Source organism: Bombina bombina, chromosome 6, assembly GCF_027579735.1.
Source record: "Bombina bombina isolate aBomBom1 chromosome 6, aBomBom1.pri, whole genome shotgun sequence".
Lineage (NCBI taxonomy): Eukaryota > Metazoa > Chordata > Amphibia > Anura > Bombinatoridae > Bombina > Bombina bombina.
The window spans coordinates 383,691,157-383,705,348 of NC_069504.1; the positions used below are offsets into that span (position 1 = coordinate 383,691,157).

General features: G+C 40.9%; 1 protein-coding gene across 3 annotated transcripts in view; it reads left to right on the forward strand.

The window, feature by feature from the left end:
* Positions 1 to 14,192, forward strand: part of FBXO38 (F-box protein 38) — a 128,679-nt gene that overhangs the window by 49,381 nt on the left and 65,106 nt on the right. For all 3 annotated transcript variants that reach the window (XM_053717087.1, XM_053717085.1, XM_053717086.1), the window contains exon 14: positions 1,582 to 1,707. In XM_053717087.1, the coding sequence (XP_053573062.1) occupies positions 1,582 to 1,707 (126 nt within the window). The remainder of the gene's footprint in view (positions 1 to 1,581; positions 1,708 to 14,192) is intronic.

A 14,192-nucleotide genomic window follows, 5' to 3' on the forward strand; every position in this document is an offset into this window, starting at 1 on the left:
ACAGAGCGGTTAATATTCAGCTACTGTTTGTCTCTGACATTATATAGTGCCTTACCAGCTTAACTTTTTGGCAACACATTTCATTTATCTACCACTAACTTATGCCACTTTACCAACTTAGGAGTAACTATCACTATAAATAGTATATTCTGGCCATTACCTATTGGCCAGCTATTAACTACCATACATTATATGACTACGAGAGTTATTATGCTATATTGTTAGCACCCATTATTTATACGGCAGGCTGAGCCAATCCCCCCTATTCGTAGTTTTAATTGTGTGTTGTGTTTAAGTGAGAATTTTTTAACCTTGTGTACTAATAAAAGTTACATTTTAATTCAGTTTCTCTCATCTATTTGACCCATTTTCTGTCATAGTATTGACACAGTATCTTTATGATTATCATTATTACCTGTGGGTTACCCAGCCCTTTGGGACTCTGGAGTGCTAATAGTGTATACTTGTTGTGCAGAATCTCCTATTCTCCACAATTTCCACATAATTCAGTTCCTAATATACACAGCACCTACCCCGGAACTTTGGTCAATAATACCTAAGTATCCTTTCACTGGGCAGTAGTCCATATTTAGTTATGTGTAGTGCCGTTGGATCCTCTCTTTTTTCGCTTTGCTAACATAAAGGATTGCATACTAACTATGACTATTGCTAGAAACATTTTTGATAATACATGTGTATGCCAAAAATCTATCTAATCTGAACTGATTTAAATTAGTAGTCAATACCATATTATGTTTATTTATTTGTTAAGCACAACCAGATCCCCATAGCACTGAACTGTGAGTCTTATAAAGCAACAAGAATTAAATTACCTGTTATAGTGACTAGAACCAGTGTTGAAGAGAACAAACAGCTTCTTTATAGTAGATAGTTAAGTGGGTCAAAACCAGAGTTTCAGTCCAACACCAGACTTCAAGGTAAAGGTGCAAAACAATCAGATCCAGGTACTGTTCCAAAGTTCAGAAGCTAGATAGTCGGGTTGTACAACAAGTATCTCAGCAGGAAGGTTAAACAGATAGCGTAGTCCAGAAACATTGCAGGCAACGTTAACAGAAAGACAGGCCTGGAACATAAGAAGGCTTTGGACATCATAAAAGTATAACCAAGCACTGAATTGGAGTCCAAGATGGCGTTATAACATCTCACATGACTTGGTGTCAAAACAAGGCAAGAGGTCATTACAGTTCAGAAAACATAAAATGAGCGCTAAAGAAGCACTATATATAGCTTTTAAGTAAAAAACTGGATAAGCATAAAAGACCTTATGGAGCCGGCCGCGCTAATGCAACATCACTTAGCGCAGTACCTGGTTCCAGCAGTAGCTATAAACCACACATACTTTTTTTTCTTGTTTGTTTGTTTGTTTTGCGCAGGGCTGCATAGGAGATTTGTGACATTAATTCTAAAAAGTTTACTTCGTTAATGTTCTGTATATATTTTGTTTATGGTTAGAATGTGCAATTATAGATGGATATACATCTTGCCATACTTCAGCTTTTTTTTTTTTACAGATTAAATGTATTAATGAGCATGCAATTTTCATTGTGTTTTATCTTTTAGCATTAAATGAGATGGAAGATGTGTCACAAGATGGGGCACCACCTGCTGATGACCCAGAAAACAGAAATGAAGCTGCAGCTCCCAGCCTGGCGGTTATACCAATGGATATGGATGAGGAACAAGCAGGTAATACTATTTGTCTGCCATTTGCTTACATGTTTTTCCATGCCATTTCTGCTTGTTTTAACAAATTGTTTAGTTCAAAATATGTTGCTTTGCATTCATCCTGTGATATTGTTGAGCAATACTTAGCCCCCACAATTCTCAATTTGGAAATCTGCTAAAGAAATGTTTCTCTGTTCCAGTCTGCAAGGTGCCCTCACAGGCCAGATTTTAAATACAGTCATTATAACTGTTTTGCCTGTGCTCAGATAATGGAAAAAAAAATCTGGCTTGTTAGATCTCCTTAAGGAAGCACTGCACTAAAGGAACTTTAAAATAGATGATTACAAAACAATTTTTTACTTTTGCCTATGACTGCATTAAAAAACACTTGTTCCGCTATGTCATTTTCCCTGCACATTTACACAACTTAATAATATTTGTCATCACTACTTTATTAGTGTTTGTGTCTCGGTACTTTTTTTTTTTTTCTAAACACCACTTCCCACACCCTTCTGTAAACTTTATCGTGCCCACTTCTATCTATCTCCTCTAAGCTTTCCCTAAACATTTCAGATGCTATACTCTATGTATCCTTAAATGGACATGAAACAGAATTTTTTTCTTTCATTATTCAGATAGAGAATTTTAAACAACATTCCAACGTTTCTATTATCTAATTTTCTTCATTCTTTTGGTATCTTTTCTCTTGCAAGGTGTATCCAGTCCACGGATTCATCCTTACTTGTGGGATATTCTCATTCCCTACAGGAAGTGGCAAAGAGAGCACACAGCAGAGCTGTCCATATAGCTCCCCCTCTAGCTCCGCCCCCCAGTCATTCTCTTTGCCACTCTAACAGATAGGGCATCTCCACGGGAGGGTAAAGTGAATGTGGTGTTAGATTTGTAGTTTTATATCTTCAATCAATAGTTTGTTATTTTTAAATAGTACCGGTTTGTGCTATTTACTCTCTGGCAGAAATGTGATGAAGAATTCTGCTGAGAGGAAAATGATTTTAGCATGTTGTAACTAAAATCCATTGCTGTTCCCACACAGGACTGAGGAGTCCCAGAAAACTTCAGTTGGGGGAACAGTTAGGCTTAACTGCTTTGAGGTATGTTTCAGTCATCTTTTTTCTAGTCAAGACAAGATAATGCTAGAAGACTGACAAGAATCCCCATGTGGGAAGGGTAAGCCATGTTCTGGGACTTAGTATAGAACTAGAGGCTTATTTAAGTGGGCTCAATAGACTGGTTATCACTTTTGCAGGGCAATCGATTATTTTAATTAACAAAATACTCATTATTGACACTTTTAAAGCACTTTTGGTGTGTTTATTCTGGGTTTTATTCCACATGGCATTATTTTTAGTCACCTAAATTGGGTTCTGAAGGCCTCACAGCTGTGGAGTGGGAGGGGCCTAATTTCGCGCCTCAGTTGGGCAGTTTATTCTGACAGATTTCTTTGCATGCTGCTTCACATGGGTCCAGAGACTGCTTGAGGACTTCAAGAGGCTTGCTTTTCTCAAATCCAATCCCTAAGGGAAGGTAGGGCCACAGCAGGCTGCTGTGGCAAGGTGCTGTAGTTTATTAACCGGTTGTTTGCTTTAGGCGGCTCCGGTTTGGGTATTAAAGGGTTAATCAGGCTAAAACTTGCTGTGCAATCATATCGAAGCATTAGGCACATACTGTGAAATTTTCAAGAGATTTGGTTCATTTTTCACCGTTTTGTAAAATTGTGTGCGCTTTTATTTCTTAAAGGCACAGTACCATTTATTGCAAATTGTGTTTTTTACTTGATAAAGTGTTTTTCCAAGCCTGCTTGTGTATAATACTAATCTGTTAAACATGTCTGACACTAAGGAAAAGCCTTGCTCTATGTGTTCAGAAGCCATGGTGGAACCTCCACTCAAAATGTGTCCCAAGTGCACTAATGTGTCTATACACTTTAAAGATCATATTGTGTCACGTAAAAATATAGCCCTAGATGATTCTTTGACTGAAGATAATGAGGATAGTCCGCCTTCCTCTCCCCATGTGTCATCACCAGTTACGCCCGCTCAAGCGATACCTAGTACCTCTAGTGCATTGGCACCTATTACATTGCAACAACTAGCGGCAGTCATGTATAATTCCCTTGCGGCATTTCTATCCAAGCTGCCAGTTTTCCCTAAAAAGCGCAATAGCTCTGTCTTGAGAACAGATGAGGAGCAGTCGGAAGCTTTGGGAGGTTTATCTGATGTACCCTCACAACACTCTGAAGTAGGGGTGAGGGATGTAATGTCTGAGGGAGAAATTTCTGACTCAGAAAAAGTTTCTCAGCGGGCAGAATCAGATTCACTAGCGTTTAAATTTAAATTGGAACACCTCCGCGTATTGCTTAGGGAGGTTTTATCAACTCTGGATGATTGTGACCCTATGGTGGTCCCAGAGAAATTGTGTAAAATGGACAAATATCTAGAAGTCCCTGTATACACTGATGCGTTTCCGATCCCTAAGAGGGTGGTGGATATTGTTGCTAGGGAGTGGGAGAGACCAGGTGTACCTTTTGTTCCCCCCCCTATCTTTAAGAAAATGTTCCCCATAACTGATCCCAGGCGGGACGCGTGGCAGACGGTCCCTAAGGTAGAGCGGGCAGTTTCAACACTAGCCAAGCGCACAACCATAACAATTGAAGACAGTTGTGCTTTCAAAGATCCTATGGATAAAAAATTAGAAGGTTTACTAAAGAAAATATTTGTTCAACAAGGTTTCCTTCTCCAACCTATTGCCTGCATTATTCCTGTAACTACTGCAGCAGCTTTTTGGTTTGAGGCGCTGGAGGAGTTGCTCCAGAGGGAGACTTCATATGATGAAGTCATGGATAGAATTAATGCTCTAAAACTGGCAAATTCTTTTATCACAGATGCCGCTTTGCAATTAGCTAAGTTAGCGGCGAAAAATTCTGGTTTTGCCATTAGGGCGCGCAGAGCGCTTTGGCTCAAGTCATGGTCGGCCGATGTGTCGTCCAAAACAAAATTACTAAATATTCCTTTCAAGGGAAAGACCCTTTTCGGGCCCGAGTTGAAAGAGATTATTTCGGATATCACCGGGGGATAGGGCCATGCCCTCCCGCAAGATAGGCCTTTTAAGGCTAAAAACAAGGCTAATTTTCGTTCCTTTCGCAACTTCAGGAGCGGTCCTGCTTCAACCTCTGCAACCGCAGAGCAAGAGGGTAACGCTTCACAGCCCAAGGCAACCTGGAAGCCTTTGCAGGGCTGGAACAAGGGTAAACAGGCCAAAAAGCCTGCGGCTGCTACTAAGACAGCATGAAGGGGTAGCCCCCGATCCGGGACCGGATCTGGTAGGGGGCAGACTCTCTCTCTTTGCTCAGGCTTGAGCAAGAGATGTTCCCGATCCCTGCGCATTAGAGATCGTTGCTCAGGGATATCTTCTAGAATTCAAGGACTACCCTCCAAGGGGAAGGTTCCACATTTCTCGTCTGTCTACAGACCAGACAAAGAAAGAGGCGTTCTTACGCTGTGTAGAAGATCTACTCAAGATGGGAGTGATATATCCAGTTCCAATTATAGAACAAGGACTGGGTTTTTACTCAAACCTGTTTGTGGTTCCCAAAAAGGAATATTTCTGACGGAGGTCAGAAGGTTAAAGCTTTTAACTTCACTTTTAATCTTCATTCCATTCCTCGGCCATCTGTAGCTCAATGCATGGAGGTAATCAGATTAATGGTAGCAGAAATGGACGTAGTCCCTTTTGCTCTAATTCATCTCAGACCACTGCAATTGTGCATGCTCAAACAGTGGAATGGGGATTATGCAGATTTGTCTCCTCAAATCCAACTGGACCATAAAACCAGAGATTCTCTTCTCTGGTGGTTGTCTCAGGATCACCTGTCTCAGGGAATGTGCTTCCGCAGACCGGAGTGGATCATTGTAACGACCGACGCCAGTCTGTTAGGCTGGGGCGCGGTCTGGGACTCCCTGAAAGCTCAGGGCCTATGGTCTCGGGAAGAGTCTCTTCTCCCGATAAACATTTTGGAACTGAGAGCAATATTCAACACGCTCCAGGCATGGCCTCAGCTAGCGACTGCCAAATTCATCGGATTTCAGTCGGACAACATTACGACTGTAGCATACATCAATCATCAGGGAGGAACAAAGAGTTCCTTAGCGATGAAGGAAGTAACCAAAATAATCAGGTGGGCGGAGGATCACTCTTGCCATCTATCTGCAATTCACATCCCAAGAGTAGACAACTGGGAAGCGGATTTCCTAAGTCGTCAGACTTTTCACCCGGGGGAGTGGGAACTCCACCCGGAGGTTTTTGCTCAGCTGACCCATCTATGGGGCATTCCAGAATTGGATCTGATGGCGTCCCGTCAGAACACCAAACTTCCTCTTTACGGATCCAGGTCCAGGGACCCCAAGGCGGCATTGATAGATGCTCTAGTAGCGCCTTGGTCCTTCAGTCTAGCTTATGTCTTTCCACCATTTCCCCTTCTCCCTCGGCTGGTAGCCAGAATCAAACAGGAGAAGGCTTCGGTAATTCTGATGGCGCCTGCGTGGCCACGCAGGACTTGGTTTGCAGACCTAGTGGACATGTCATCTGTCCCACCATGGACACTGCCAACGAGGCAGGATCTTCTAATACAGGGTCCATTCAAGCATCCAAATCTAGTTTCTCTGCAGCTGACTTCTTTGAGATTGAACGCTTAATTCTATCCAAGCGTGGGTTCTCTGAATCAGTCATAGATACTCTGATCCAGGCTAGAAAGCCTGTCACCAGGAAAATTTACCATAAGATATGGCGGAAATATCTTTTTTGGTGTGAATCCAAGGGTTAATCGTGGAGTAAGATTAGGATTCCAATGATATTGTCTTTTCTCCAAGAAGGATTGGAGAAAGGTTTGTCAGCTAGTTCCTTAAAGGGACAGATATCTGCTCTGTCTATCCTTTTTCACAAGCGTCTGGCAGAGGTACCAAACGTTCAAGCGTTTGCTCAGGCTTTAGTCAGAATCAAGCCTGTCTATAAACCTGTGGCTCCGCCATGGAGTCTAAATTTAGTTCTTTCAGTTCTTCAAGGGGTTCCGTTTGAACCTTTACATTCCATAGATATTAAGTTATTATCTTGGAAAGTTTTGTTTTTCGTAGCTATATCTTCTGCTCGAAGAGTTTCAGAATTGTCTGCTTTGCAGTGTAATTCACCCTATCTGGTGTTCCATGCAGATAAGGTAGTTTTGCGTACCAAACCTGGTTTTCTTCCTAAAGTTGTTTCTAATAAGAATATTAACCAGGAAATCATTGTTCCTTCCCTGTGTCCTAATCCAGCTTCTAAGAAGGAACGGCTTTTATACAATCTTGATGTGGTTCGTGCTTTGAAATTCTATTTACAAGCAACCAAGGATTTCAGACAAACATCATCCTTGTTTGTTGTCTATTCCGGTAAGAGGAGAGGTCAGAAAGCGACTGCTACCTCTTTCCTTCTGGTTGAAAAGCATCATCCGATTGGCTTATGAGACTGCTGGGCAGCAGCCTCCTGAACAAATTACAGCTCATTCCACCAGAGCTGTGGCTTCCACATGCGCTTTCAAGAATGAGGCTTCTGTTGAACAGATTTGTAAGGCAGCGACTTGGTCTTCACTGCATACTTTTGCCAAATTTTACAAATTCAATACTTTTGCTTCTTCGGAGGCTATTTTTGGGAGAAAGGTTTTGCAAGCAGTGGTGCCTTCCGTTTAGGTTACCTGTCTTGTTCCCTCCCTTCATCCGTGTCCTAAAGCTTTGGTATTGGTATCCCACAAGTAAGGATGAATCCGTGGACTGGATACACCTTGCAAGAGAAAACAGAATTTATGCTTACCTGATAAATTACTTTCTCTTGCTGTGTATCCAGTCCACGGCCCGCCCTGGCAATTAAGTCAGGTTAAAATTTCTTGTTTAAACTACAGTCACCACTGCACCCTATGGTTTCTCCTTTTTCTCCTAACAGTCGGTCGAATGACTGGAGGGCGGAGCTAGAGGGGGAGCTATATGAACAGCTCTGCTGTGTGCTCTCCTTGCCACTTCCTGTAGGGAATGAGAATATCCCACAAGTAAGGATGAATCCGTGGACTTGGATACACCGCAAGAGAAAGTAATTTATCAGGTAAGCATAAATTCTGTTTTTTTAAGAACAATACCTAAGTAGGCTCCGGAGCTGGAATCTAGCCACTGATTGATGGCTGTACATGTCTCTTGTCATTGGCTTACAGATGTGGTCAGCTAGCTCCCAGTAGTGTATTGCTGCTGCTTCTTCAATAAAGGATACCAAGAGAATGAAACATTAATAATAGATGTAAATTGGAAAGCTATTTAAAATGGTATGCTCTGTATGAATTATAAAAGATACATTTTGGTTTCATGTCCCTTTTTAATCCCTTAACCACCGAGGACGTACAAGGTACATCCTTGGTCGTTTAAAGACTGTTTTTTTTTGTAGGATGTACCTTGTATGTCCTCAGGTAATCGCTTCCGGCCGCTCTAACAGTATTGCAGAAATGCCTCGATGTTGAGGCATCCTGCAATACTGTTCCCTACTGCCGGGCCCCGGATTGATCACTCCCGTTTTCGCTCCACGTGGAGCCTGGCGGTCTAGCAGAGCATCAGAAGCGATCGGACGGGCTTTCGATGCTCTGCTTGTGTGCTGAGTGCCTTGGTGGGACGAGGTACTCGGTAAGTAGTAAAAAAAAATATATATTTTTTTTAATATAATAGCCCCCCCATCATAGGGGCAGGCTAGGGTCATCCAATCTGAACTTGCTCTATAATTTATTTTTTAATAATAAAATATCCCATTTGTCTGATCATGTCAATATTTGTAAATATTGACTCTAATCATTGTGGATCTCCCTCTCCTCACTTACGTTTTTGTGGGAGAGAGAAATTTATTTAATATATTTGTTAAGAATTGTGACACCCAAAGGTTATTTTTAGAGCCATTAACCCCTAGCTTGTCAGTGATCACTATAAATCACTGGCAGTAGCATAGCTGCACTTTTTTGTTGTCTGCAGTTTTTAGGGGTTAATTTTTTTTGTTGTAATTTTTTGGTGAGACCCAAAGGCTCTTTTCAGAGCCATTTAGTTAATTTAAATTATTTTATTTTTTTAGAATTTCTTTTTCTGTGACAGATAAAAATAATGTCAGTGTGTGTGTATATATATATATATATATATATATATATATATATATATATATATATATATATATATATATATATATATATATATATATAGTGTGCTGAGGAGGCATATGCCATCCTTGCGTCAGAGCCTCTATGTCTCAGACCCCAATTTTGACCCTGCCATATGCTCAAATGCATCATTAAAATACAGTCTCAACTGATAGTTATGTATCTGTTGCTGCTAGCCGACCTGCCAGAAAGAGACGTGTTGCTCCAGCTAGCATTGCTGCTAAAGAGTGGGTAATTTATATGCCCATCAGTTCTGTGCTGCAAAGCCTGACTTATATTTGGCAAAGCAGCAATGGGCCCCTATCAATGTGTCAGAAAAAAAAAAAAAAAACGGGCATTGACTATGCTGATTGGATTTATAAAGAAACCCTCCATTCGCTCCTACTGGAGCAGTAGCCCCATCTGCTCTACCCCCATTTTCTCCCAGAGTATGTCGAGGAAGAGGTATGAAATGATTCTACATTTCATGCACTTTAGCGACAACCTCCTGTGCCCCTCTAGGGAGCATACCCAATATGACAGGCTGTATAAAATCCGCCCTCTGATTACCCACTTTGCTGCTAGGTTTGCAGAGGCTTATACACCTGGAAGGAATATATGCATGGATAAATCCCTGTTGAAGTATAAGGGAACACTGGGATTCAAGCAGTATATTCCTTCCAAATGCTCCAGGTATGGGGTAAAGGTGTATAAGCTCTGTGAGAGTGAGACTGGGTATACTCAGGCCTTCCGGGTGTACGAGGGAAAGGATATCCACCTTGACCCTCCAGGTTGCCCAGAACATATGGGAACCAGTGGCAAGATTGTCTGGGACCTGATATTACCCCTGATGAATAAAGGGTACCACTTGTATTTAGATAATTTCTATACAAGTGTCCTTTTGTTCAAGCTACTGTATTGCTTTGATACAGTAGCTTGCAGTACAATTAAAAAGAACTGCGCATGTTTCCCAGGACAACTTGCGCGCACCCAGCTACGAAGGGGGACACCTCAGCTCTGCGCCAAAAGGAGCTGTTGGCATTTAAGTACAGAGACAAGAAGGATGTATACCTTCTTACCACCATCCACACAGAGAGGACTGTGGAGGTCTCTGTACGTGGCAGAGCTGAGAGCACAATGAAGCCAGTGTGCATCAAGGCTTATAATCGACATATGGGTGGGGTTGATCTTGTAGATCAGCTGCTGCAGCCCTACCTAATTATGCGGAAGACTAGGGCCTGCTACCAAAAGGTTGCAATTTACTTAATTCAGATTGCAACCCACAACGCTTTTTTGTTGTTCAAAAATGAAACCCCGAAATGAAACTGACTTTTTTTATAGTTTCAGCTCCAGATCATTTCGGGGATTTTGTACCAAGATGCACCTGCTCCCCGGGTGGTGATTTGAGAGAGCAGAGTTGGGGCTACCCATTTTATTTTTAAAATACCCTCTACTGTGGCAAAGCTGAAACCTCAAAAAAAAAAGTTTGTACCAAGAGGGATCAGAGAAAGGACACCATATGTTACTGTCCTAAATTGCCCTGGACAGCCTGAACTCTGCATTGGGGGACTATTTTAAGCGGTATCATACAATGGTCCACAATTTTTTTTTTTTAAATAAAAATAAATTGCCGCTCAGTTTTTTTGTTTTTTATTGGTTATGTTCACTTAGATATTTTGTTTTGTTTTTTACTTTTACTGTGTCAGATTTTTACATTTCATTACTCTATTTTTTTTATAAGTTCTAAAATTGGTGCTGTATTCTATTAAAACCCCTGTCAAACCTATGCATGGGGGGCATTGGTGTACTCGGGGGGCCTTGCAGAAAACAACCTGGAGTGTTTTTTTTTGCAATAACTTACAACAGGCTCTCCTAAATCATAGTAAAAAAGCAATGTGTGTGTATGTCAAAATGAAAATTGAAAAATTACCACCATACACTTTCTCTATTTTTTTTTTTTTTTTGGCTAAAACTGTTGCATCAAAGGCTTCAAAGCACACCATATACAATACCTTGGGTGTCAACATTTCAAATATATATACTTTCATGGCAATAAATAAAACTGGGGTATGCGATAGGCCCCAAACTAAAGATGGGCCTATCAGAAGAAATACTCTTACTTTTAACTAAAATTACTAGTCATAAAATTGTAACAGAACCTTCCCAAAATCCTGGCAAACCTATGCATGGGGGGCATAGGTGTACTCAGGAGGTGTTGCAGAAAACAACCTGGAGTGTTTTCTTGCAATAACTTACAACAGGCTCTCCTAAATCACAGCCAAAATCAATGTGTGTTTAAAAATAAAAAAATACCACACACTTTCTCCAATATTTTTGGCTAAAACAGTTGCATCAAGGGCATCAAAACACCCCATATACATTACCTTGGGGTCTCAACTTCTGAAATATATGCACGTTCATGGCGAGCAAATAAATTGGGGTATGTAAAAAGGCCCCCCAAAAAAAGATGTGTTAAATCTGAAAAAATCACAAACACATGTCAGAAGTTTGGCATTGCAAACCCCAAACAACCTAACAAACCTATGCATAGGTGGTATCATTGTACTCGGGAGATCTTGTTGAACATATATTGTGGTGTTATTTGACATTAACACATAACAGGAACTGAGAATACATGCATAAAGTACAATATATATGAAAAATAATACAAAAAAATGACTACCCAAAAGTTTGACAAAGACTGGTGGTTGAATTAGTGCATGGGAAGTGTTAAAATACCAGCATTTTAATACCCTAGGGTGTGTACTTTTCAAAAATATATGGTTTGATGGGCGTAAATTACATTGGCCAGCTTCGGAAATGTCCCAAATAGGACATGGGTGCATGATGACAGATGTGAAAATTCCAAGTTGGAAAACTGCAATGGCCCCCAAAAAATAAGGCCTTTTACTCCCCAGAGAACCAGACAAACCTATTCATGGGTGGTATCACTGTACTCAGGAGATGTTGTTGAACAAATATTGGGGTGTTATTTGGCAGTAACCCTTAACGTTCTCAGTACATGTGATTTTTTGACAAAATAGCAATTCAAGAATACAACTCTCCCCCCCCCCCAAACTTTGGCATAGATTGGTGGTAAAATGGTTGCATGAAAAGATTCAAAATACCCCAAGTTTAATACCATAGGTTGTCTTCTTTCAAAAAGATATATACATGTGATGGGTTATTCAGGTATTCCTGACAGATCAGTGTTACAATGTAACCATCGCTAATTTTGAAAAAAAAAAAGGGTTTAGAAATAGCAAAGTACTACTTGTACTTATTGCCCTATAACTTGCAAAAAAAGCAAATAACATGTAAACATTGGGTATTTCTCTTGTAAGGTGTATCCAGTCCACGGATCATCCATTACTTGTGGGATATTCTCATTCCCAACAGGAAGTTGCAAGAGGACACCCACAGCAGAGCTGTAATATAGCTCCTCCCCTAACTGTCATAGCCAGTCATTCTCTTGCAACTCTCAACAAGCAAGGACGTTGTAGGAGAGAGTGGTTAAATATAGCTAGTTTATTTTCTTCAATCAAAAGTTTGTTATTTTTAAATAGTACCGGAGTTGTGCTATTTTATCTCAGGCAGTAAATAGAAGAAGAATCTGCCTGAGGTTTCTATGATCTTAGCAGGTTGTAACTAAGATCCATTGCTGTTCTCACATATGTTTGAGGGGATTACACAGATGAGGTAACTTCAGCGAGAGAATGGCGTGCAGGTTATCCTGCTATGAGGTATGTGCAGTTATAATTTTTTCTAGAGATGGAAAACACTAGAAAATGCTGCTGATACCGGATTAATGTAAGTTAAGCCTGAATACAGTGATTTAATAACGACTGGTATCATGCTTACTCCCAGGGGTAATACCCTTATGATATTGCAATATAAAACGTTTGCTGGCATGTTTAATTGTTTTTATATATGCTTTGGTGATAAAACTTTATTGGGGCCTAGTTTTTTCCACATGGCTGGCTTAAATTTTGACTAGAAACAATTTCCACTGTTGTAGTATAAAAGTTACAGTTGGTGCAGTTAAAATTACAAACTGTGACATCCAGCTTCCCTCAAAGGCCCTCTGAATGCTATAGGACATCTCTAAAGGGCCCAAAGGCTTTCCAAAGTCGTTTATTGGGGAAGGTAGGGCCACAGCTTGCTGTGGCAGTTGGTTGTGACTGTTAAAAAAACGTCTATTTCGTTTTTTTGATCCGTTTTTTTAACTAAGGGGTTAATCATCCATTTGCAAGTGGGTGCAATGCTTTGTTGGCCTATTATACACACTGTAAAAATTTCGTTTGATTTACTGCATTTTTTCACTGTTTTTCAAATTCTGACAAAATTTGTTTCTCTTAAAGGCATCAACTTCCTCTAATAATAAATAAGAGGGAACTTTTGCTCAATCCAAGACGGTCTGGAGACCAAACCTGACCTGGAAAAAAGGTAAGCAGGTAAAAAAGCCTGCTGCTGCCTCTAAGACAGCATGAAGGAACGGCCCCCTATCCGGGAACGGATCTAGTAGGGGGCAGAATTTCACTCTTTGCCCAGGCGTGGGCAAGAGATGTTCAGGATCCCTGGGCGTTGGAAATTATATCCCAGGGATATCTTCTGGACTTCAAAGCTTCCCCCCCAAAAGGGAAATTTCACCTTTCACAATTATCTGCACACCAGATAAAGAGAGAGGCATTCTTACACTGTGAACGAGACCTCCTAGTTATGGGAGTGATCCATCCAGTTCCAAAGGAGGAACAGGGACAGGGTTTTTACTCAAATCTGTTTGTGGTTCCCAAAAAAGAGGGAACCTTCAGACCAATTTTGGATCTAAAGATCTTAAACAAATTCCTCAAAGTTCCGTCGTTCAAGATGGAAACTATTCGTACCATCCTACCACTGATCCAGGAGGGTCAATATATGACTACAGTGGATCTAAAGGATGCTTATCTTCTCATTCCGATACACAAAGATCATCGGTTTCTCAGGTTTGCCTTTCAAGACAGGCATTACCAGTTGTAGCTCTTCCCTTGGGATTAGCTACAGCCCCAAGAATCTTTACAAAGGTTCTAGGGTCGCTTATGGCGGTCCTAAGGCCGCGGGGCATAGCAGTAGCCCCTTATTTAGACGACATCCTGATACAGGCGTCAAACTTCCAAATTGCCAAGTCTCATACGCACATAGTACTGGCATTTCTGTGTTCGCATGGGTGGAAAGTGAACGAGGAAAAGAGTTCTCTATCCCCACTCACAAGAGTTTCCTTTCTAGGGACTCTGATAGATTCTGTAGAAATGAAAATTCACCTGAC